General features: G+C 54.4%; 1 protein-coding gene across 1 annotated transcript in view; it reads right to left on the bottom strand.

Moving 5' to 3' along the window:
- Positions 1 to 1,469: 1,469 nt before the first annotated feature.
- Positions 1,470 to 25,078, bottom strand: part of ADAMTS7 (ADAM metallopeptidase with thrombospondin type 1 motif 7) — a gene marked incomplete at its 3' end in the record, with an annotated part of 42,510 nt that continues 18,901 nt past the window's right edge. The window contains exons 15-24 of the mRNA XM_080351357.1: positions 24,433 to 24,677; positions 21,853 to 21,994; positions 20,444 to 20,570; positions 19,658 to 19,871; positions 14,958 to 16,739; positions 13,307 to 13,459; positions 12,519 to 12,692; positions 11,367 to 11,513; positions 11,021 to 11,180; positions 1,470 to 1,642 (exon numbers count right to left, since the gene is read on the bottom strand). Coding sequence (XP_080207483.1) covers positions 1,470 to 1,642; positions 11,021 to 11,180; positions 11,367 to 11,513; positions 12,519 to 12,692; positions 13,307 to 13,459; positions 14,958 to 16,739; positions 19,658 to 19,871; positions 20,444 to 20,570; positions 21,853 to 21,994; positions 24,433 to 24,677 — 3,317 coding nt within the window. The remainder of the gene's footprint in view (positions 1,643 to 11,020; positions 11,181 to 11,366; positions 11,514 to 12,518; positions 12,693 to 13,306; positions 13,460 to 14,957; positions 16,740 to 19,657; positions 19,872 to 20,443; positions 20,571 to 21,852; positions 21,995 to 24,432; positions 24,678 to 25,078) is intronic.

The following is a 25,078-nucleotide window of genomic DNA, read 5'->3' as shown; positions in this document are numbered from 1 at the left end:
CCATCCCTTGGCAAAACCTGGGAGCGGGATGAAAGCTCGGGACGGATGGTGCTGGTGAGAAGGAAAACAGGACTGAACACAGCCATTCGAAACATAAAAAATTTACACCGCATGGGAAAGGAATAAACCACAAATGGTGAAGCCATGGCTTGTGTTTTACATACAACATTTCCTCCATTCTGGGTGGAACGTCGTTCCCGACAGCACAGGTGACACAGAAACGCGCCCTGGGCTCGGCCCTTCCCTGTGCCCTGGCTGCACACAGGGCTGCCTTCAGGGGCTCTCAGTTTTTGGGCATCCTCTATAGTCCAAAGAGTCATACAGAAAGGAATTCCTACCTAAATGCTCCTGAGTCTCCTCTGGGGACCAACTTAACAGCAAATTCTCCCTAAGACAGGGAGGGATTAACATACGACACCCCTGGACCAGGCTGTGCTGGCGGAGTGCCGCTCCTCGTACAATATCAAATATTCTAGTTAAAAGAATCAACTAATCTTAACAGAGGTGAATCTATATAAGCAGGAAAAAGGTCTTTAGCTTGTAAGAACATAGAAAAACACCTTAACCAACTATTAAACTGCTATGCCGTAATCGCATACGGAAATCCCGGTGTGTGAGCACTTTGCTGCTCAGGGGGAAGGATGTGGCGGGGGATGCGCTGCCCACCACTGGGATCCTTCACAAGCACCCGCACGGGAATGCACTGTTGGGCTCCAAACCAACATGTCATTTTACTCGTGCCTTGGTGTCCCTGACCGTCCCTGGAGTGACATGGGCAGTGGCTTTGGCACAGACAGCCAGCACAGAGGGCAAGGGTGCGGAGCTGCCGCACACACCGCGAGCCCGCAGCTCGGCGGGTAACTGAAGCTGATACTTCATTCCTCTGCCCTGTCTCAATTTCTTAAATTACAGCTGTTTAACTTCAGTGTGTAAACATTTTAATGCAAATTACAGGAATGGGTTGCCAGCTTCAAGTCCCTTAAGAAAAATAAAAAACCTAATTCAAAGGGTTGTCTGTACTGGTGGAATGCTAGATGCTCACTTCATACATATAAAAATAATAATAAAAGTCAAGAGTTTCGTGTTGGCCTGCCAACACCATTAAGAGGCTGAAAATGTCAAATGATAGCACCACAATCATTTTTGAGAGGTCACCCCCAAACTATTGCTGCTTTTGGTTTCCCTTCCCCAAAGTGTTTCCCCGCTGGTTCCCCAGTGGCAGCGTGACCCTGTGGGACCTGCACCCCCAGCCCACACCAGACCTGGTTTTTCAGACCGATAGTTTGAGCACCATTATAGTATAGCACAAATTAAAGAAATCAAGACTTCCCCGTATTCTGAAAGAGCACCGCGCAGCTCGCCGGGACGAGGCAGAGCCGCAAGTCCTGGCTGTGACCCAGTTCCCTGCGCCATGCTGCTCCAGGAGCACTCGTGGGGCCGGGCGCTTCTTGCCCTCGGGGACAGCCCTGTCACCTCCTGGACGCCCGCTCGTCCCCGCGGTCCCGGTCGGGCGCTGCATGGTGCCTGTGCTGGTGGCAGCTCCGGCAGCACTGGAAACGGACCGTGGGGAGGTGGCACCTTCCCAGGATCCGCAGGGTCTGGCAGAAGCCGAACGTCAAGCGGTCGCGCTCGCAGACGAATCCTGGAGGGGAGGCGAGAGGACAGGGACAGTGTTATTGCTGGTGTCATCAGTGCGGTTATCAGGCGTTTGATGCAAAAATTGGCACGTGGTTGGCAGAGACAAGGACAGACCTCACCAAATGCAGAGCCCATCTTCATCTGGGTACCAAGCACCCTCGTTATTTCTAATTGCCGGCAGGAATAACAACTCTGCTGCTGTCTGCAGTTCTGTGGCATCTTACCAGGGTCGTGACACCACATGGGGAGCAGGGCTGAGCCCTGTGCTGCAGCCTGGGAGAAGTGACAAACCTCCCTGCACGGACACCTCTTTCCAGTCCCCAGCCCCTTCCCACAATGCTGGCAGAAGGTGGTAGAAAGGCAAGAATTGATTCATCTTTGCATTGTGTTTAGATTATTTGGAGAAGCAGCATCATCTGGTCTTCCTGCAGGTGTCTTGCAAACCTCCAGACAACATCAGCGCTCCTTTGAGGATGTGCTTTGTTTTGGGAACCGCTGCTCCAGTGCCAGCACCCGGCCCCACTGCGGGGGCAGCGCCCGGACCAGCTGCAGCAGCACTGGCTGTGGGTCGCAGCCCGGCCACCCCCAGGCTGAGTCACACTCAGGCTGAGCAAACTGTTTGCAGAAACAGTTTCCTGTCTGCAAACAGTCTGGGAATCACAAATCCCTCCCGGGGCCGGGGGCGACACGTCGGGGCGTTTGGTCCAGCACTGGGGTTCATGGCGGGAGAGACGCGAGTGTTGTCCCAGAGACACCTTGTCCTTGGGGTGCGATAGGGTGGAACATCACACCACCCCCAAACACCCTCACATCTGCCACTGCATGTGAACCCTGGTGCGGTGCATCCTGTGAGATGGCATGGGACACGATCAGGAGGGGACAGCCCTCCCTGCACCATCAGCAGCAGCTCCAGAAATCAGCCCCAGCAGCTCCAACGCCAGCCTGACCCAGACCAAACAGGCTGCAGCTCGGCTTAGTTACAGCAGCAGAGACCCATCACCAAATCTGCTTTGTTTATAAGCAGATATAGTTGGTTTGCTTTCATTTTTAATTTCTTCCTTCTCTACTTTAAACCAAAATATGTGCAGCCTCCAGTATCTCACACAGTTCTTAAGACTCATTTAAATTAATCAGATCTGTCTAATTATATCTCCGGCACAAGCGATTAAAATAAATGACAGCTCTTCTCTGAAAAAGGGCAGTCAATGCTCCCTGGAGTGGACATGAGGGGCTGGCACCCCTGGTCCCCTCACACTGCCTCTCTCCGGGCACCCTCTGCCTAGGATAACACTGAGGAGATGCAGAAACAAGGCATGAAAATGAGCTTTTCTCAGGACACTTTTCTGCTGGGAAAACAGTAGAATCAAGCTGGGAGAGCTCTCGCTGCCCATTGCCCCCCACCATCTCTCCCAGGCTTTGCTCGGGGAAAGGCTGTTGCCCCCGTTCCCACGGGGATGAGCTAGCCAGCAGCAGTTAATGCGAAGGACACAGCAGATGCAGTGCAGAGACCTTTCCCCATCTGGGATTTCAATCACAGCCCTCACTCCATCAGCAAGGAGGTCACCCTATTGGTCTAAAACTAATTTTCTATTTCAGTAGAGGTATTTCCTCTCTTCCTCTTGAGCAACAGCTATTTCTGCCCGGCAATAGTGTCTCTGTGCCCTGAAGAAAGCGTCTGACGCAGCAGCTGCTGCCAGCGCTGCCGACTCCGGCAGCTGCAGACGGGCCAGGACCGAGTGCCAGATCCCGGCATCGCCCTCCTGGGCTGGGGTTTGGTCCAGCCCCTGGGTGCTGGGGGACAATGTGGAATTTTCCTGCTGGTTGAGCAAAATGGATGAGGAATTGCTGCAAAGCCCAGAGAGGGGCAGGCCAGGATGAGGCTCTGAGCAGCCTGAGCTGGGTAAAGATGTCCCTGCTCATGGCAGGGGTGGGACTGCATGAGCTGTGAAGATCCCTCCAACCCAAACCCTTCTGTGATTCTGTGTCCCCAGACCTGCCATGAGAGCAGCCATACCGTGTGACAGCACCAGAGCCGGTCGGGTAATGGAACAGTTTGCTGGTGCAATGCTCCATGGGGCTCTCAGGGATCATCTCCCCAGAGCATCCCCCAAACCCCCAAAGCCCTTTGACATCAGGACAGACACACACACATGGACACGTGTCTGCAGTCTCACCTGCATGGGCTGCAGGACAGCAATGTCTTACACAGGATCCTAAAATGCCTCTAAGGTCCCTGATGAGAAAAGCTGAAAAGTGGCATTTCAGCCTGGAGAAGCCTCTCATGTCCCCAGTAGCTGGCGATGGCAATAGCGGGGCGCACCAGCCTCCACCTGAGCTGCACCTTACAAGGCCCTGGTGCCCAGCTCTGGCTTAGCACGCTGATCTCAACCGTCTCCTCACTCATGCAGGATTCATTAATCATTTACTCTTCACTGGGGCACGACCGCTGGGTAACCCCCCTGCCTGACCTGCATGCCCTGAAGGATTTATAAACTTGTGGTGTTTTGGGTCCTTGGTTTTGGAAGCGACATAGAGTAGGGGAGACGGGGACACAGCAACAGCTCCCGGCAGGCAGGACAGGGGCTGGCTTGTTTGGGGGGCGTTATTCACTGCATTGCACGGAGCAAGTGTCACAGCAGAAAAAACTCCACAGCCTTTAGAAGAATCCAGTTACAAACACTGCAGGGATGGCCAGGAATGTCAGCGGTGTTTTGGGGGGTCAGTCCCAGGGTGATGCTCCTGGGGGAATGCTATGCTGAGGCAAACCCCCCCAAGCATCTTGGTATTTTTAGCTGTGGTGCCTCGCTGGGCTCCTTTCTGTCCATGAGCCTTCTGCTTATCGTAACGGGCTTTCTAGAAAGCTATTTATGGACCACAACCAAGCTGCCTCCTGGCTTCCCCTGCACGAGCTGCAAACGCTGCTGGAGCCTGGACGGGGCCATTGCTGGAACAGACCCTCCATGGGACCCGCTGCAGGACTTGGGGCTTCCAAAGCGTCTCAATAAAGCGAAGCCAATGGGACTTGTGGAGTGCTCAGCGTTCCTGTAGCTCCCGCCGTGCTCCGGTCTGACACAGCGTCCCAGTGTGGATGTGTGCGGGGTCAAGTTCAGGTCTGAAAGTCTTGGCGGAGCTCGTGATTCCTCCCTGGAATTTGGTCTTGGGTAAGGGAAGCTGTAATAAGCACTTCATTTGTCAGCTCTTCAGAGAGAGTCCCTACAGAATTGACCTAATTTTCATTTAATCCTTATACTGTTATTTTTTTCTATTAACAATTTTTTTTTATATAATCCTAACACTTCATTTGAACATATGCTTCAGTATTCAAGCCTGTGCCAAATTTTAGTCTAAAGAAATAGCTTAAAGCAGGGTTTTTAAAATCCAGGCTAAGTCAGCACATTAGAAACTGAAAACTCCCACTTTTTTTAGTTGTTTTTTTAAGTTGGCGTGGAAGTCGCTTTAAATTTCATTTAAGCTTCTGCTGTACAGACCTAAGCATTTACTTTTATGCTCAGGGAAAAAATAAACTTCCTGGAACAGGTTTTGTAAAAACAAGGAAAGGGTGAGCTTAGAGCTGAGCTAGCAAAACCAGAGCTTAAGCTGCTGACCTTTGGCCTTGGGGATGCTCTCAGAGCCGGTGCCAAATTTAACAAGGATTATCGCAGGTCCTGCTCCGGGGCCATGGTGCCCCCTCAGGACCCGGCAGGGGCGCAAGCAGCACGTCCATCGCCGGCAGCACAGATCTGACGTGTGCTCAGCTGCCAGGTTTGCCTGCACAGGCAGGCGGCGGCACGGCCACAGCTCGGGAAATGGGGAGAAAAGCACAAAAACCCACCCGTGTTCAGGTCTCAGCCCCAGCACCATCACGGAGTTCCCATCGACACCCCCTGAGCACCCAGTCAGGGGATTACAGACCAGAGGGAGTAAAACACAAGTCCTCGCTGAGGTTCAGAGGGATTAGCCATTTTTCAGTCTCTGGATCACACAGAAATTCGTGTTTCCAAAAAGCCGTGGTGGAGCCAGGACTTCACTCTGCATTGTCTCCCCTGTCCTTCTCATGAGCACAGGGAGGGGAGAAAAAGCCAATTCTGCTGAAATGAGGTGCTGAACACACCCTGCCTTTCTCTCTGAACCCCCAAACCGCTTTAAACACTCCAACTCCAGAGCTTCCCACAGCCAACCCCACAATCAAGCTGGAGCGACAGCCACATCACGCTACGGAACCTTTCCTGCTTCTGGCTTTTTGTCACACAAGGCTCGGGCAGGGGAAAGCGCTCAGCAGCAGCGCTGAGCCCCATCTGGTTCCAGCCCGAGAGAACCTAGCCCAGCAGGACCCGGCGCTGCCAGCATTGCCAGCATTGCCACAGCCGAGCACGGCTGCTCCTCCAGCCACCCGCAAAGCTCCACTGCTTCATTTGTGTCCTTGCTTTCCCTATTTTTAGCACTTCAAAGCTGAGGCAAATATCCTCCCTGCTGAAGGACTGTCTGTCTTCTGCATGGAAAAATACGCCTTTGATGTATTTTGGGGAGTTTTCAGAAAAGTTAAATAAGAGCTAATCTCTTGTTGCTGATATCAGGCTTTGCCTGCTCCCTGCCAGGTTGGTCTTTTGGGTCCCTGTGTGCCTGCACAGGGTGTCCCGTGCCCAGGGCAGGTTAGGAGCAAGTCCATATACCCTCCTAATTGCTTGGCCTGGACACTGAGATCCATTGAGATTTACGCTTTCTGAAACTTGGTGGTTGTCAAAGAGGATGGAGGAGAAGTATCTCCCACCATCTCTGCTCAAACAAAAAAGCATGTGAAACTGCAATAAGGAAACCCAGCTGTTCTCATTGTGGGGATGAAATGGGTCTTTCCTGCTCCATCTGCTGCTGGTTATGGTGTTTTTTCTCCTGCTGCCCAGGTTTTCAGGGGATCTGTGTGGACACGGCGTGAGGCCGGGGTGGGCTGGCGTCCGGGTGCATTCTGGGACCTGTGCAGCACCGTCACCGCTCACATCGGGCATCTGATCTGCATCAGCCTCTCGGCAGGATGGGACAGGACACCTGAGCAGCCTCTGCCAGCCTGTGTCACTGCAGCCTGTTTCTCCATTAGGCTACAACGTGTAACATTCATTTCTCCCACATTTAATAAAAACAGGGAATCCTTTCCCAAGCTCCCATTTTTCCATTGACAGCTGTTGTTAATTAGCAGTAAATAAAGGGCACTTAATGACTTGCTCAGCAGCACCTCCCTGTCTTGCCACTTGGATACAGGCTTACATGCTCAAATGACAGAGAAAATTGGAATTTGCTGCAATTATTTCTAGTATGTATCCCTTGGGGACAAATTCAGCTACATGCAGCACCATGAATAATTTCATTTCCCTACTCAAAGCAAGGAGGAATAAAACATCTAATTGCCAATTAATCCTGAGGCAACAAAAACGCAACCAGACGCTGGATAAAGAGCCCGAGGCACCGCTCGGCTGAGGAGGGGCCGGTGTTTGGGACTCACCTCAGCACATCCCTGGGGCAGGGGGGCTGCGCCCCTCAGACCCCCTGAGCCACAACCCCACCAAACACGGTCCCTGCACCAATTGCTCCATCCCAATGGAAACCCCTGCGCTGCTCCCAGAGAACCTGCACCCATGGCCAGCTCAGACCTACTGGATTTGTTCTCAGCCCAGCTGAGCGCTTCATCTGAGTTCTTTCAGTATTTAGAGCCTGAGACACTTGTGGGGAACAATCATTTTTGCTGGAGCAAAGCACCGACCCCTCACCTGCTTAGCGTGAATTTGGGGAACTCGCAGACCCACCCACTCTCAGATCCAGGAAACAAGCACGAGGGAAATTATTAATTTTATGACATTTGCCACAACAAACGCCCCGTGGGCTGCACACATTCAGTCCTGGTCAGGGCTGTTCACCCATCACCAACGGGATCTGGCCAAAAGCCACCAATGCTCGAATCACCCCCCAGCATCCTCCTCCGACAAAAAGCAATCACTGCTTTTGTGTTTTGAGACTGCTTGACCTGCTGGATGAAGTAGTGCTGGTTTCTCCAAGCTCTCACACGGGACCTGCTGCTCAGCTCCTTTCCAAGAGGGCCATAAAACAAAGTGTAAGACTCAAACACAGAAACAAACATGCTGTGAGAGGTTTTTTCCAGCTTTCTGAGTTACAAGAAATGACCGGGTGAGAGGAGTGGCCGGTGTGGGTGTGAGAGCCCTGCTCGGGGTTGGGGAATCAGAGGGAACAGGTTTTCCTGGGCTGGGGGCTGCTCTGACACCCCCAGCCCTGCCCCAGCTCTAGCCAAGCTATCCCCACTCCTGTCCCCAGCCGTGCTGTCAAGAGGAGAGTGATATCCCCCTCCACGTCCCCCGCCCCTGACACCAGCAAGGAGTCACTAGCAAGGGCCGGAGCCACGGTGCTCAGCCCCAGGCGGATTTTCCTGCGCTGCAGTCACATTTATTCAAGTTCCTCGTCTCAGCACGGAGCACGATCAACGTCCCCAGCCTGGCTGGGCTATCGCACAGAGGCATCTGGTGCCCGACGGGCCCCGATGCTCCCCAGGAGCCACCTAAGGACATGGCCACCCTTATCTGCTCCACTCACAGCTGGATGCAGCTGTAACACCACAGGCACGTTTTAAAATAACCTCACTGTAATCACCAATTCATTTACAACCTGGCGACAGACAGGATTCTGGTTCTAATTAATCCCGACCTCCTTTAATTCATGAGAGCTGATCATTGGTAGAGATGTTTGTTTATGTTTAATCTGTTCCACCTCTGTTAAAAATTCATCTGATAATGGTTCTAACATTTAAACCCTACTGGGGTTATTCACATTTTTGTGTCCAGTAAGAACACGACTGCCCACAAAGATAAATACATGATTTTGCTGGTATTGGTGCACTTCATGTTACAGGAGATAGAGTGCTTCCTTGTGCTTCTAACATAAACACATGAATCACTCCAGCCTGCATTAATCTTGTGCAGCAAAGACCCTTTAAAACACAGGAAAGGGCTGGAGTTTACGTTCCTGCTTTTTCTGGGAGCCTCTGCCTGTTGATTTACACATCTGTGATTTCCTGCCATGTGAAAGTTTCGTTCCTCTTCATGGTTTGGCAGGAAATGTTTGTATTTCCAAGAGGCGTTTCCTGCCCTGGGCTACAGCCAGAGCATTTATGTCATTTTTAATCCAGGATTTTAACATTTATTTGTGTGCTTCCTACACTTCTAAGCGGTTACTCGGGTAGAGCCTTGGCCATGCCGCATGGCTCCACGGCTCTCATCACCAAGCCCGGCACGGAAATTTTCCCTTGACAAAAATAGCTGCAACCACACATCATTTCTTGAACAAGCCTGACTAGTTATTTCCCAAATGTTGAACTGCCCAACAGACTTGCAAATGCAGGAGGGTCATGCAGCCACCAAAAAGGAGAGGTCTGATGGCTAAAATCATCCCCAGAGCCAGTGGGCACCGTCTCTAAGTCCCGATTAACCAAAACCAGTGCTCCTGCCGTTTCCAGAACCAGTTTTAGGAGGAACATGGCTGAATACAGGACAAATATAAAGAGCTGGTGGATGCGAACGGGTGTCCCTGGCTGCAGAGGGGTCTCTGCCCAGCACCCAGGCACAGCCACCCCGGCCCTGCTCTGGCTCTCAGGCTTCTCTTTGTCCAATAAACCTCCCGAGGGTCTAATGTTTCCTTCTGGCCAGACAGAAAGCCTTTTTTTTTTTTTTGTCCAGACACATTAAAAAGATAAGCTGGATTAATGATTAACATGCTAATATCAATGACATCTAATCCCCACATTATATTGCTTTTCCTTTTACGTGCTGTTAACCCTTGCAGCGCCGCCAAGGTTTATGGCTCTTAGGGAACTGCCTGGTGCCGTGAGATTGTTCCTATGAGTGAAGGTGCGAGGAGAAGCCAAGGGAGAGCCTGTGGCATGGCCAAGCGCCGCAGCTGCAGCCAGAGCAGGTCAGTGACGCTGGGACAGTGCACGGTGCAGGGGAACACAGCACTGACAGCTGGAGCATCTGCTGGGACATACCCACCAATGCTGGAGAACAGGGCTTTTATCTGAACTTCTAGTGGTGAGCCAAGGCTTGTTTCAAAAGTTTTTGTGTTGGGAGTTTGTCACTAAACAGCTTTCTGGTGCTCAGAGAGCTTAGTCTCTTGATATTTCCTTCTGGCTTCTTTTTTCTGAATTACATGTGGCTCCTGCACCAGGTCTCATCACCTCGTGCCACCCCTGGTGTGGTCCCTTTGCTGGTGATGCTGCTGCCTTCGACAAGCACATCCCAGTTCATATTTGTGCCAGTAATAAAAAACATGCTTGGTCCCTTGAGAGCGAAATGCTCTGGACATTTCTAGATGGTTATAACATTCCCACTTAATTATCGATTAGCCAAGCTAGCCTTACACAACTCATGTCTAAAACACCCCCCCCCTCTTCCCACAGACACATTGCTGCTTAGTTGACTGGTTTTCCTCCTTCCCCCATCACCCCCCTTGCTGCAGTTGGCTCCAGCTCCCAGTTTGGCAGCACCACAAGCACCCTGTCCCCATTGCCCTCCCCCAGCACCCAGCGCATCCCACGCTGGGTGCTGCTGTGCTGGCTGCACGGCCCTTCCCGGGGTCCCTTCCTGGGGTTCCCTTCCCAGGGCAGGACAGTGTTGTGCTGCCAGCCAGTTGGGAGAGCATGGGGCACAACCTGCCCTGGAAAAATTAATGGAGTGTAGGTTGTCTATCAGCACAGCCAGTTATTGCTGGCACCCTCTTCCAGGATACCTAGGCAGACCCACAAGTAAAAGGTTTGGAGAAGAAAAATAAAGAATGAGTCTAAACTTGGCTAAAAACCACCTCTACAGCTCCCAGGCCCATAAACGGCTTGTGTTCTTGCACATCCTTTACTTGTTTCATGGCATGGCTTCGAGGAGACAGCACAGCACCCCCAACCAGCACCCACCAACACGGTGCCACTGGACCTCCCGAGCACACAGCATGCTGGGTGACACCGTGCTGTGCCTCATCACCTTGCTGTGTGACCCACAAAGAGCATAAAACCTGTGCACACCCGAGTTTCTAATGGGGTGTCGCTGCCTCAGCCCTGACCAGTGCTGTGTGGGGGCAAAGCGTTTCCAGCCTCAGCAGAGGATGGTAACGGAGGACGAGGCAGCGCTGCTCCATAAAACTGATGATGGAGGAGCTGCTAACTCTCCAGCTAATATTCCTGAACTGAGAACTTGGGTGGTTTTCGCAGCAATCTCCACAATTACCACCATGTCCTCAAAACACAGCATTTATCCCAAATGGCACACACAGGCTATGGGGAAGCGTAACCACATGGAACAGAAAACATTCAGCTTTCAGGATGGGCAGGACAGTCACTTACCTGCTTCAGAGCTCTCGCAGTCCTGGGGGTTGCACTTCTGCGTGCTCTCGGGCCAGGGCTCATGGTTGCAGAGGCTGCTGTCCTCCTCGGCCAGCCCCGTCCTGGTGTTGATGCACTTGACCTGGCGCCGCTGGATGCCCCCGCCGCAGGAAGCTGTGCACTGTGGGAGCAGGACAGACCTGTCAGCCTGGGGGGCACCCGTCCCTGTGTCCTGCAGAGCCGTCTCCAGCACCGCAGAGCCGTCCCAGCACCACGCCATGCCAGCAGCACCAGACCCCAGGACGTTTTTACTGCAGTAGTGCCCAGTCTGGTTCCAAGGGCTGGTTTCCCCCCACCCCTTGCTCACCTCTCCCCAGGAGCCCACCATCCAGGTGGTGCAGGGGTGCGTGTTGCAGGGCCGGGTGGAATTGGGCCGGAGCGTCTCCTCACAGCGACCCAGCTCTGGGCACGTCACCAGCCGCTCCTGCTCCCCACCGCCGCACGACTCCGAGCACTGCCGAGACATGAGCTGTCAAAAGGGGAAGCCAGAGGGGGCAGGAGGCAGGCACGCACTCCATGCGTTGCTGTCTTAAAAAAACATGCTGCAAACCCACCCTACAAATACAAAAGCACCTGCAAAACCTGCCTCCCAGGGGGAGTCTCTGCTTTGCAGCTACCCCTGCTCCCAGTGGGTGATTTCCTTTCTGGGGATCAGAACTGGCCAGGAGATTCCCAGAGGATCCAGCAGACCCACCGTAGGCATCTGCTTGAATTATGCAGGTGTGTGAATCGGCAACATTTTGGTTGGAAAAGCCACCCAAGATCATCGAGTACAACCATTACCCCACCCCTGGCACTGATCCATGTCCCTGAGAACCTCATCTCCACATCTGTTCAACCACTCCAGGGATGGTAACTCCAACACTGCCCTGGGCAGCCTGTTCCAATGCCCAACAGCCCTTTCCAGGAAGAAATTGTTCCCAAGATCCAACCTCAACCTCCCCTGGTGCAACTTGAGGCCATTTCCTCTGGTCCTGGCGCTTGTTCCTGGTGAACAGAGCCCGACCCCCCTGGCTCCAAGCTCCTTTCAGGCAGTTCAGAGATCAGAAGGTCTCCTCCCAGCTCCTGTTCTCCAGCTGAACCCCCCAGGTCCTTCAGCCGCTCCCATCACACTTGTGCTCCAGCCCCTTCCCCAGCTCCATTCCCTTCTCTCAACTTGCTCCAGCACCTCAAAGGCTTTCTTGGTGTGAAGGGCCCAAAACTGACCCCCAGGTTCAAGGTGCAGCCTGAGCCCACTGCCTCCCTGCAGTGACCGGGGGGTCCCCGCAACGTGTCTGCGGGGCTGCAGACAGCTCAACCCTGCAGCCACCCGCTACTGAGCATTTACTCTGGACCAGCTAACAGCGAGTGCTGGTTCAACATGGTTCCAGGGAGATAGAAGCAAGAAAACTGCAGATGTGAGACCCCAGCTGCCATGCTCTGGGGCTGAGCGCTGCCCCCAGACCCCCGGCAGCCCTACCTCTCTCCAGGAGGACGTGTACCAGTCCAGGCATGGTGCGCTCTGGCAGGGCAGCTGTGCTGGTGGTTTGTAGAGCACAGCCTGGCAGTGGAAGGGCCGCAGGAGCCGCTGGTCCCTGGTGTCGACGCACTGCACATCTCGAACCTTCATCCCCCCGCCACAGCTCCGGGAGCACTGGGAAACGGCACCAGCATCACACGGGGAAGGACGGCAGGGGCTGGGGCAGGGGACCCCATGGGCAAAGGGACGTGACCTCAGAGACATGCTCTGCTTTGGGCTGGGTTGACACTCAACTTCTTTTCACCTCTTTCTTTAGTTCAAGCGAGAGAAAAATCCATGTAGCTCTGAATCTGTTACTAACTTCCCTCTGAAAGCACTTGGCTTCCAGTTTTAACAGCAACAGAATCTGTCCTTCCAACTCCTGGTCTCCCACCTGCAGAGCCCAGAACGGCCACTCAGAGCAAGGTGGGTTGGTCCCCATCACGGAACACGCTGGATTCACTCAACCCACCTGCAAACACCCACAGCAGTGTAGACTGGCCAGAATGTATTCCAGAAACTTTCAAACCTCTCTTTATCTAGCTTTTTCAAACTCTGGGATTTTTAAGTAGTTCAAACTCTGTAACTCTGTGGAAAGAGTAGATCTTTACTCTCTGCCTTTGTGAGCCATGGGACGAGAGCATGTCCTGAGCAAAGGCGATGCTCTGGCCATGGGGCAGGCACCATCTGCCTTCATTTGCCTCTGGATTTTTGAAGACCCCCCATCCCCAGGCCACACGCCTGTTTACCTTACTCCAGTTCCCCACGCGCCACGACGAACACGGTCTTGGGGAACATCTCCGAGCAGGGACGGGTTTGTTGGCCACAACGCAGCCATCATCGCTGCCGGTGCTGCAGCGCACGGTCCTCCAGATTGCGCCCATGCCACAGGTCACTGAGCACTGCAAGACACCAGTGGCCGCCTGCTCCGCTGCTCTGCTCCCAGCTGGCCCAGCGGGGCTGTGCCATGATGCCCCCAATGGTCCCAGTGCCACAGATGCTGTGGGGCTGGCTCTGGCCAAGGACAGGGCCCAGCAGAAAGATCCCTGGGGACGCAGCTCATCGTCCCCTCTATGGGCATCGGCGGGGGTGTGTGGATCAGGGCTGGGGGATGATGCAGAGAGAAGTGCTGTCCCAGGGACCTGGCCCTGTGGAGAACTCCACACAGCAAGAGGCTACTTTAACTGATCCCACACCCGGTAGCCCTCACTTTTGGGGAAGAAGGAGGAAACCCCTCCTCCGTGACCCACTTCAGTTGTTTCTGCTCTGGCTGGGGCTGTCTCTGCTCTCCCTGGTCAGTGTTTGGCTCCCAGGAGGATCCTCAGGCCATGACCCCGCACCCCAGCAGCGATGGTATCACCCTGAGACACTGTCCCAGCCACCACCGTCCCCAGCTCGACACGGAATGAGGCAGCAATGGGGATCCTGACAGCTGGGGCTGCCTTTAGCTTCATTTGTTGCTAGATCTCTATTAATTTGCACTAACAGCTCCAACCCTTTGCCTGCTGTTTCCTAAAGTTCTGTTCACACCTTCTGTCAGAAGCACTGCCTCTCCCCTGCTCTTTCAGTGTTAAAAGCTCCAGTAAAGATTTCTCTCCACTTGAAAGGCGGTGTGGGATCCACCCCTCACTGTCCAGACTGGTCTGACTTATTCTGACGCAGCCTTTCCATATTAAAAACCTTTGCAGGGCTTTCCAAACACACCTGTGTGTCACAGACATCCCCGCAGCAGAGCTCCCTCCAGCGCCCCGGCTCCACGGGCAGGGCTCCAGCCACATTTGATGTCCCTTCACAAAGCCCACATGCACAACTGCATTTTGCTGATATTAAGTATTGTCCTGACTGTCACCGGGTCCTTTGCACTGCCTTATGAAAAGGCTCCCCTAGTGCTCAGTCTCTGGTGCCCCAGAACACTGAAGGCTTGTTATTTTTGTGCTTTCTGATAAAAGCCCATTACCACAGATGGCAGCAGCGGCGTCTGTCAGTGCAAATGCTCTGCAGAGCACAGTCCAGCACAACGAGGCAGTAAATGAGATGGTAATTGTTGACAATCCCCCACTTGCTGCATTCTGCACAGCCCCTTCAAGTGCAAGGTGCGTCAAAGCTGCAAATGACCAAAGGGTTAATTGCAGCCTTGATGCACCTTGCACTTAAAATTTGTATTTCTGTCATTTCAGGGCATGTTTTACAATACTGGCTGCTGCAGAGCACAAGGAGCCGCTGCCGTAGCCGGTGTCCAGGGCAGTGGGATGGGACTAAGCAGCAGCTGGAGCATTTTTGAACCATGCACATTTATTTGCATGCAAAGACCCATGTCCCAGAGGAGACAGGGAGAGGGAGGGACAGGTCCCTCACCTCCGTACTGGCCATGTCACACTCTCAATGGGACTCAACACGTACCTCGCTCCAGCTCCCGACCTCCCAGCTGGGGGTGGCGGTGGCTGCCGTGGTGGTTGATGGCAGAAGCAACACCTTCTCCATCTCTTCCTTTTCCCAAAGTGGTGGGGGGACAGGGGTGGCCTGGGATAACTTGTTCTCCCCATCACTGAAAGCAAACGTCTCTGGGGTTGCCGATGGCAAGTGCTCCCCTAGCACAGTGCTGCTGAGCAGGGCCCCGTAGGCGGTCGGCTGTGCACGGGGCGATGCTGTCGCCAAGAGGGGCGACACCCCCACGGTCCACCACAGCTGGGGGGATTCGGAGGGCGATGCTCCTGCCGGGTGCACAGGAGGGCTGTGAGCAGGGGCCGCAGGTAGGGCTGGTGCCAGGGCATCCTGCTGGGAGAGGCCGCTGGAGGTGAGCTGGGTGGCTGGCCCGGGCATGGCGGGGGACAGGGACGCTGCTGCTGGCAAGGCTGTGGTGGCCACTGAGAAGGCTGAGGTTGGGGACACGGGGGTGCGGAGCTCTGGCTGGTACCCTGCCTGCCCGGGGCGGGGCCCATCAGCACCTGTGGGATGGGTACCCGCAGCGGGGTATATGCTGTCAGCACTCATTCCCACTGCCCAGCCCGGTCCCTGCAGGGTGGGGAGGGAAAGTCCTGCCATCTCTGTCCCACGGGCTCGCTCTTCAGCTACCGGCACTGCCTGTGTGCCCGCTGTCCCCTCTGGCATTCCTGCCCACCCTTCCTGCTCCTCAGACTGGGGGGCAGCACCATTGGCATCACTGGTGATGACAAGAACCGTTTCCCTGGAGTCTTCATGGCCTCTCCCCGCAGAGCTCCACTCCTCACCCTCTCTGCTCGCCTGCTCCCCGCCGCTGCTCCCTGGCTCTCCCAGGCCCTCGGCCATGTCTGTGACAGCATCGGCCCTGCCTGTGGGCAGTGGCAGGGGGCGACCGGCCAGGTGAGGAGCCCAGGGAGTGGGGCTGTGGGCTGGAGCACCCTGCCCAGGGCTCATCGTCATGACCCCACGGGGCTCATCCAGGGGCGGGTGGTCGTAGATGTTTGCAGAGTTATGATTTGTGGTGCTCTGGGTGGGCAGGTGGTCCTCAGAGAGGGGCACAACTGTTGCATCCTCCTCCTCACCCACGAGGTAAGGGATGGCAGGTTTGGGAGCAGCTGTCCCCATATCCTTGGGGACCATGCTCAGAATGTCACTCACGGCTAAGCCCCCAGGTTCCAGCTCTCCTTTGACATGCACAGGAGCAGAAGCATTGGCTTCACTGGTCACTGAATGATCCTCGCTTGCTGCTCCTTCCAGCTCAGTGGGGTGCAAGACAGCAGTGGGCATCTCAGGGGACCCCTCCACGTCATTGGTGCTCAGCTCTGGCTTGGGCTCCTCGCCTTTGGTCTCCTTCTCCGTGAAGGGATAGTAAGACAGATCCTCATGGAAGTTGATAAAATTGTAATCATAGTAAAAATCATCAACAAAGACATTTCCCTTTTTGGCTGAGAAGTCCTCATCAGTGATGATATTGACATCATTGGACTCTGGAATACTTGGAATTAAGGGGTTAAATTTAGCAATGTGGTTGCCAGGGATGTAATGTATTTCATTAAATATCTCTCTGCTGGAGGACCCGCTGCCAGACCAGTCCACATTGGCATTGTCCAGGTTCTTCTGGCACTGCGGCAAGGAGCACGTTGTCTCCGCGCTGGGTCTTTCTGCAGGGTCACAGGCAGCCCCAGTGCTGTTGCTGCAGTAAACGGGGCGTCTCTGTGTCCCATTGCCGCACGTTGCAGAGCACTGGAAAAGGAAGAGAAACATCAGGAACTGCAGCGCAAGCGATGCTAGGGGCAGCGGTGCCACTCACCAGTGCTCCCCTCCAAGATACCAAAGAGAATGCTTGACTGTCCCATGTGCTGGGTGCTTTGGGCACAGGGCGAAGGGGCTCCATGTCACTCTGCCATGCTCCCACCACCTACCTGCATCACGAGACGTCTCCTGTGCCAGTCCCACCTGTGGCATGGGGTCCCTGGCACCACGAGCAAGGGCTACTGGTCCCACTGGTGAGCAGTGCTATTACTGGCCCATACTAGTTCCACTGGCGAGTGGTGGTATTACTGCTCAAACCTCCCTCCAGACTGTCTCCCCCTGTGAGACCATCCCAGTGCAGGGCTGGTATTGCAGGCACTTTGCTCAGGGTGATCCCTGACCTGCACTCCAGCCAGAAACACTTTTCCCAGGAGAGGGATATTGTGAAGGACATTGGGTAAGATGATCTAATAGGTCTTTTCTATGACCTATCACCATGAATTGCATCTCTTCTTCTAGAAAAGAATTTTTTGAAGCAGCGGATAATAACATGGGTGTTGCCCTAGTAGAGAAAGAGCCAGGGTCAATAAGCAGCTTTGTTGAGAACACCCCCCTCCTCCACCATAGCGGTCTTTGAGTTTCTTCACTATAAAAGAAACCCACAAGCTGGAAAGAAGGATGGCTAATTTTTCTGCTGGAAAAGTAAATCCTAGTGCTACTATCATCACATGTGGGCTCCACAAGCCACAGGCCACTGCAGTTTGTGGTGACAGATGCACAGAGCGTTAGTCATGTACATCAAAGCACCTCATACAGCCCAGCCAACAAGAACAAACAGTCAGCAAGGCAAACAAACCCAACAGAGGGGATTTCTGCTGAAATCCTTGCTATTTGGATGAAAAGGGATGGGCTGAGGCAGGGGGTTGCTGCACACCCACCAGCACGGGGAAAGACAGAAGTGAAGGCGGACGGGCAGAGCCGCTGGGCTGGGCTGGCCGGGGGATGTGCTCCCCACACAACATATAATCCTGGATTTTGAACTTTTCTTGGTTTTGCTCAGCCCTTGCCTGGTCAGGACCTGCCCCGCTCCCCACACTGCTCCTGGGGGCTCTCAGGTGGGTGCCCACCTTGCGGGACATCCACTCCCAGGCAGGGCTGTCTGAGGCGTTTCCACTCGCTGCACTGTGGTGTTGAAATAAAACAGTATCCCATGCTAACATCTGCAGGAGGGCTGCAAGCGGAATGCTTCTCCCTACCGGCATAGCCAAACTGGGGAAAACAGAGCTCAACTCCCCCAGCATGAGCCTTAAGCTAGAATTTCCCAGCAAACCCCTCCAGCTCCATCCGGGAGATAAATTCCAAGTATCGCAGCTCCTGCAGGGGGAAGGAGAGGTCTTGGTTATCAGGAAAGCCTCTGGTGCACAGATAAGAAGCGAGGGCTGTTAAGAGCCCAAGGGAGGAACACCCAGAGCTTGCTGGAGGGTTCAGCATTGAGCACAGGAGGGTTTAGCAGCAGCTGCGCAGTGGGACGTGCTCCAGCAGCAACAACAAAAAATAATAGACAAAAAATAATGCTTCTGCGTGCACTGATAACTGCTTTGGAAGGTCCATAAAGCTGGAATTCCATTGCTTCAGGGTTCTTCTGGAGGCACTAAGTGTTTAAGCACTTTGTTGGGCTGCCCGAACTGCAAAGAACCCCTTTGGCTCCCCCAGCCCGAGGGGCTGCGAGTGCAGAAAAACCAACAGCCCCATTATTGTCACTGCACAGAAGGACCTTGTTTCTCCAAGTCCCTCAGATTGCCCTGCTTGATTTAAGCAGGGAGCACTCTTGATTTAAGTGAAAGAAGGACAGAAAAATTGCAGACAACTCAAAATCTCAAGCACATTTTTCCTGGGCTCACAGATCTGCTGATGTCAACACCACAGAGGACAACTGTGCCGGCTTGTGCTGGCTCCAGGCACAGCACGGACCTGCGGGCAATGTGGGATTTTTCCTTCAAACTGCTGCAGCCTCCTTTCTCAGCCCTGCAATTGTGGCTTTTGTGGGCCCCTAGAAAAATATTTCTAAATAGCTCTCATTTAGCCTTCAAATTTTCTGTTCGCATTTTTATTCCATTTGTTTCTTAGCAACAAGCTCAGTTCCCAGGCTCTCTCATTTCTCTCCTGATACTTGCCTTCGTGCTGAACACTTCTCGAAACCACGGCTTAAATGAGGAGTTATAATCTTCTGGTTAAAACCCTCAGCCTGTGGTTAAGCTGACCCACAGAAATACAAAAACAAATACAGGCTACACAGGGTGTCCACTGACTGTGGCATTTTTTATATGGAGGGTTCTTTTTGGTCTCTCCCTCTCTTTTTTAAAAATCGTTGAGAAATTTGAGATGCTGGGGCATTATGAGGGGTCCCTGTTGCTCCCCACCCCTGCAGCAGGGATGAGGCGGCTTCGCCCCATCTGTGGGGAGCAGATGCTCCCACTGGTGCACCCAGACCCTGGCTGACACCTCACAGCATGCCCCCACAGGCAACACATATGTTTAAGGCTTAGCCAACGGCGAAGGCTTGTGGTGCTGGAAAATACACCAAAGGGTTGAAAGCCTCTTGTTTCTGCCCTCCTTGCATCATGCATGGAGCGTGGCCGTCACCCTGATCCAGAAAGGTGCAGAGAGGATGGGCAGAGCCAAAAAGCTCGGGGCTCCTTCCCCACCCTGGGACCCCCCCATGCCATGGAATTCCCACCCTTGTGAGCTGGTGTAACAATGCGAGCCCACAGAAACACATCTGTGCATTTTCTCTGCAAGGAACAGCACGTCCATCACCTCCAGGCAGGCTGAGGGTGTCTGGGGACACTTTGTCCCCAGCTCCCACCAGCTCTGCAAGACACTGGGACCTCCCAGATGCTCCTTCTCACCTCGGACCAGTTCCCCACAGCCCACTGGGAGGGACAGGGGATCTCCTGGTGACAGGGCGCGGTGGCGGCTGGCTTGGCGAGGTGCTCACAGTCCGCTTGCTGCAGGGCTCTCTGCTCGTCCAGCCCCACGCTCTGGATGCAGAGCACTGTCCTCTTCATCAGCCCCGCCGGGCCGCAGCTCACCGAGCATTTCTGCCACTCGCCAACCCACCACCTGCAAAACAGGGAAGGGAAAATGTCTCGGCTGCAATGCTTTTAAACTAAAGGAGTGGAAATTTAGGCTGGCCATGACAAAATAATTTTTTCCACTGCGGGTGGTGAGAGCCTGTCCCAGGTTGCCCAGAGAGGTGGTGGATGAACCATCCCTGGAGACATCCCAGGCCAGGCTGGACGGGGCTCTGAGCAACCTGAGCTGGTGAAGATGTCCCTGCTCATGGCAGGGGTGGCACTGGGGGAGCTGGGAAGGTCCCTTCAACCCAAACCATCTGCGATTTGCACAGAGGCGGAGCAGGGCTCCTGGCCTGCCTGTGCACCTCATACTCTGCCCACAAGCAACATGCTGCAGCAGTTGGGCAACCACAAGGATTCACTCCCAAGGACCAATGCAGGGTCTGGGACCCCTTCTCAAGGACAAGGGAGTGGAGAGGCGCAAACCCAGGGGTGCAGATAGCTGCACATGTCCTGGAGCAACCTGGGCATTGCAGTGACTGAGGTGCCCCTGCCCCTGGTGACGCTGTTGGAGCAGTTTGGACACTGAAGCTTTGCTGAGAGGGGACACGCAGGGACCTGGCCGGGCAGGGCTCCTCGTTGCACGTCCTCTGCTGGTCATCAGGGCGAGTGAGCGCGTCGCAGTACCGCTCCTCCACGATGCCGGTCAGCTTCTCCACGCAGTGCACGATTTGCCGCTGCACCCCTGCGGACACAGGCGAGGGCTCGGCTGGAGGCGAAGATCCAACCGAACCACTGAGCATCCTCTGCCGGCTGGCGAGAGGAGGCCTGAGCCACCAACAATAGGGGAAAGAAAATGAAATCGCTGCTGAAATTGAAACTGGAAGTCAAAAGTCAGCTTCTACTGATGTACTGATGCTCTTGTGGAGCCCAATGGCACCGATGCTTCCAGCATACCCAGGAGCACTCCAGAGTAAAACCTTTAACATCCTACAGCCTTTATGGGCAGTAGCAAGATGAAAAAGGTATAGAAAAATGTTCCAAGATGCCCAGTGGGATTTAATAGCAATGCAGCTGGTGTATGCTCCGCAGAAAACATCCTGCTTCTGGAGGGAGCTTCTCTTGCACAGGAGAAAAGGCTTTTCCCACCTCTCCCCTCACAAAAAGCCACTGCAGTGCAGGATGCACCATGTGTTTGGGGCAGCCAAAGCCGTGTGGATTTGGGGCACGTGTGGGGCAGATGCTGCAAATTGTGAGACAGCATCATCCTGGCACCACTGTCCAGAGCCACGTCCAGGCCCAGGAGCTCAGATGTGCAGGGATACAGACACAGCCAGGCCTGGGGGAGCTGTGTCCCATGGGGAGCCAATGGCAGCAGCACAGCTCTTTTTGGCAGCCTTCTGCCCCAGCCACAGCTCAGGGATAAATCACTCCTGCCCCACTCTGCAGCACTCACATGGTGACAGTTTACGGGATGACCTCCCCCTCACCACGCTGCCTGCTTTTGTCCTCCTTTTTGCAACACCTACTTGACCCGTGACCTAGGAAAGCTGTAATTATGAACTGCTGCCATCAGCTGAGATTGATACGACACTGCTGCAGCTGCGGAGTTGTGCTCTGCCTATGTTGAGCACCCTCCCGTGTGTTCTCCATAAAACCCTAGAAATGTTCCTCCCCTGGAGCGGCCTAGCCAGGTGGGAGACTGGCCCTTTGACACTCCTTGGATTTCTCTAAAGCTTCTTTGTCTCCATCACCCTGACGCCGAGGAATGCCCGGCATGGTAACAGGACACTGAGAAGCAAAGTGCCTGATAAAGCGCAGGGTCCATGGGCGAGCGTGGCAGGGGCACCGTAGAGCGGTAACCTCAGCAGATGGCGCTTTTTTTTCCACCTCCCTCCCCCTGAGACCTTCTGAAACCAAAGACCCAGGAATTTCTAAGGCATCCCCACGGTACATGGATGCTCTGCCTGCTCTGCTCCCCCTCTGCAGGCGGCTGAGCCTCGGAGTCCCACAGGAGCTGGACTCACCGGTGCCGCACGTGGCTGTGCAGGTGGTCCAGGAGCCGAAGCGCCAGAGGAACTCTGCCTGCTCGATCTCATTCTCACTGTCGGCCGGGCGCTGGATGGTGTATTGGTACCGCACTCCTGGGTTGGTCTCCTGGAACAGCAGCTGTGGGGAGGGAATGGGCAGTCAGAGAGGTGGTGGATGAACCATCCCTGGAGACATCCCAGGCCAGGCTGGACGGGGCTCTGAGCAACCTGAGCTGGTGAAGATGTCCCTCTCATGGCAGGGGTGGCACTGGGGGAGCTGGGAAGGTCCCTCCAACCCAAACCATCCTGTGATTCTATAATTCCATGGTTAGTGCAGAGTAACTGGGGTTGGCCATTGCACCCCAGGGGCTTTCCAGGAGATAGATGACCACCTGCCTAGCATGGCCATAAAGACATCATTCCATGTCCAGCTCCTTATCAAGGACACATTTGTCCCCCTGCCCTGTCTGTTGGTGGAGACAGCCACAGTTCCAGCTGCTGTGCCCCAGCAGCAGCACACGACTGTTTTGGAAATGGGGTTAGCGAATGGCTGGAGCAGAGCAGGAGCAGAGGAGCTGCATCAGGCTTGTGGAAATGTCAGGTAATAATAAAAAACAAGTGAGAGCATTGAGAACCATCAGGACTTTGGTTTTATGTCTCCCCTGATGAAGAGCCTGGAAGGATTCCCTGTTAATTTGGGGAGTTCAGTCCCACTGTCAAATGCAGCCCCATCCAAGAACCTTCTCAAGGTTCAGCACGATGAAGGGCCCAGGGTGGCCAGATGTCCCTTTCCCCACAGCAGGAGCTGGGGAAGAGGTTTTGCATGTGCCACCACCAGGATCTGCAGCTTGTGAGGCAGAAACGACCATCCCCAGGAGAACAGACCCGCTGTGGGCTGGAAGCACACTGAGCCACAGTGCCTCCTCCACCGCCTTCCCAAACCCCTCACAACGGATGACCCAGCCAGAGGGAGGCTCTGACAGTTCCCACCGCTGGGCTGGTGGTGGCTGGCCCAGACAGACAGACACGCAGCAGTCACAGTGACCTGTCCTTTGGGATGGCAGCAGGAGGAAGGGAAGAGGATAGCGGCAAGGACGAACCAAATCCCCTTGGCTCAGCATGCCCCAGAGAGCTGCAGCAGCTCCAGCACTGTCCTGGGGAAGCAGCACAGCTCGGCTCCAGATGCCACCTACCTGTTTCAGTCCCCATTCACACATACAAGCTGTCACCAATGTGTCCCAGCTGGCACCAGGGGCTGCACCCCCGCACTGGCACTGTGTGTGAACAGGAGGGAGCTGCCAGCAGCAAACACCAGAAATGGCTGATGGCAACAAATGCCTAGATTCATTAATTTCTCCCCATCTGAAAGGTGGCTCCTGCTGCTCTCAACATGCATGAAGCGGGTCAGGTGGTTGACACAAATCCTGCCCAAAGCACCTCCTGCACCAGTACTGGGCAAAGGCTGGGAGTTTAACCTTGTTTTTCTTAGCCTAAGTGCTCCCATTATTGCCAAAGCTTTGTTGTTCTTGGAGCTTTGGTTGGAGTGAGGGCATCTTTCCAAAACCTCTTCATGAATATTGAAATATTTTTGTCAAAAGGTTTTAATTAGGTTGCAAATCCCAGAAAATGACTTGTGGGTTCTGAGCACGCCAGCATTCCCACTAACAGCAGCACTTGGTGGCAGATGAGCCCAGGGTCCTGCTCACATTTCATCCCAAGCCTCTGCTGAAAGAAATGCAAAAGGCAAAGACTAGGGTCAGCATGGCCAGGCTGTCGGGTGATGCTCAGGATGGCTGCATCGGGCTGAGCCGCGACTGCCGGGGCTGGGGGTCCTGGGGACCCGTGGGACGTACCTGATGTCCGTGGGACATCACTGCCTCTGCACCACAAGGAATTTCAGCCCGGTGCCGGTTGTGCCACCACCTGTGGGATGGTTCCCAACAGCTTCTCTGGGAGAAAGTGCCTTATGGGCACAAGGATGTTGGCTCTCAAGAGCTCTGCATTAACTGGCAGATCCTGCTGTCCTGGCCATCCCGGTGGCCATTCCCGGGGAAAGGAATTGCAGAGATGGGCACAGCGGCAGCAGCTCCTGAGGGGCCTGCCTCGCAGCCCCCACTGCGCTGCCATCCCACCACTCTCCCCGCCCAGTTATAACACTGCAAAGCTGCACAAAGGTCACCGAAGTACAAAGCCACTGCCCTGGGCAGCCTGTTCCAATGCCCCACAGCCCTTTGGGGAAGAAATTGTTCCCAAGATCCAACCTCAGCCTCCCCTGGCGCAACTTGAGGCTGTTTCCTCTCATCCTGGTGCTTGTTCCCGGGGAGCAGAGCCCGACCCCCCCTGGCTCCAAGCTCCTTTCAGGCAGTTCAGAGATCAGAAGGTCTCCCCTCAGCTCCTGTTCCCCAGGTTGAACCCCCAAGGTCCCTCAGCCATTTCCATCACACTTGTGCACCAGCCCCTTCACCAGAAGGCAGTAAAGTTCTGTGATGGACCACAGGAAGGCAGAAGATCCATCAGTTCTGTCCCCACCATCCTCTGCACCACACACCCCGAGCACCAGCAGAGCCCAGCCTGTACCTGGATCCACACAGGCTCCACGGTGGGCCCCGGGGAGGTGAGGTTCTCCCAGTTCCCCGTCCTCTTGTAGGTGAAGGTGGTCCCTGCTACCCTGTAGTCCCCATTCCACTGGATGGTCCAGCCACCATTCAGGAAATACTTCTCCGGGTCCTCGCTCCGCAGTGCCAGAAAATTCCCAGCTTCTGCAACTTCTTCAATCCGGATCTCCCGTGCTCCCACAGGGATAATCCCAATATCGACATAACCTGGGAATGAAACAGAGCATTGGTCTTGGGGGAGTCAAAGATGGGGCAGAGATGATCTGTGTCCTGGGGTGGATGCTGGTGTCCGTGGGGTGCCAGCATCATGCCAATCCTCACACCTCTGTAGGACACCAGCCAGCACAATCCCCTCCTTGCCCTGAGCCCAGCTGCCTTCCCTGTGTTATCCATTGCAGAGCAGGACATTTCCCACACAGGTGCTGGCAAAATGTTTACCACGTTTCTAACACGTCTTTGTCAACCCCAAAAAATCCCCTTAAATCTCTCCAAACCACTCCAGCACACGCAGAATTGTTTTCAGGCCTTTAGACACAAAAAGCATAAGAGAATACTTTTCTTCCGAGGAGGAAGAAGTGGAATGGGAGCACCACGCCTCCCCATGCTGC

This window comes from Nesoenas mayeri (genome assembly GCF_963082525.1).
Source record: "Nesoenas mayeri genome assembly, chromosome: 11".
Taxonomy (NCBI): Eukaryota; Metazoa; Chordata; class Aves; order Columbiformes; family Columbidae; genus Nesoenas; species Nesoenas mayeri.
This window is presented reverse-complemented; position numbering and strand designations above follow the sequence as displayed.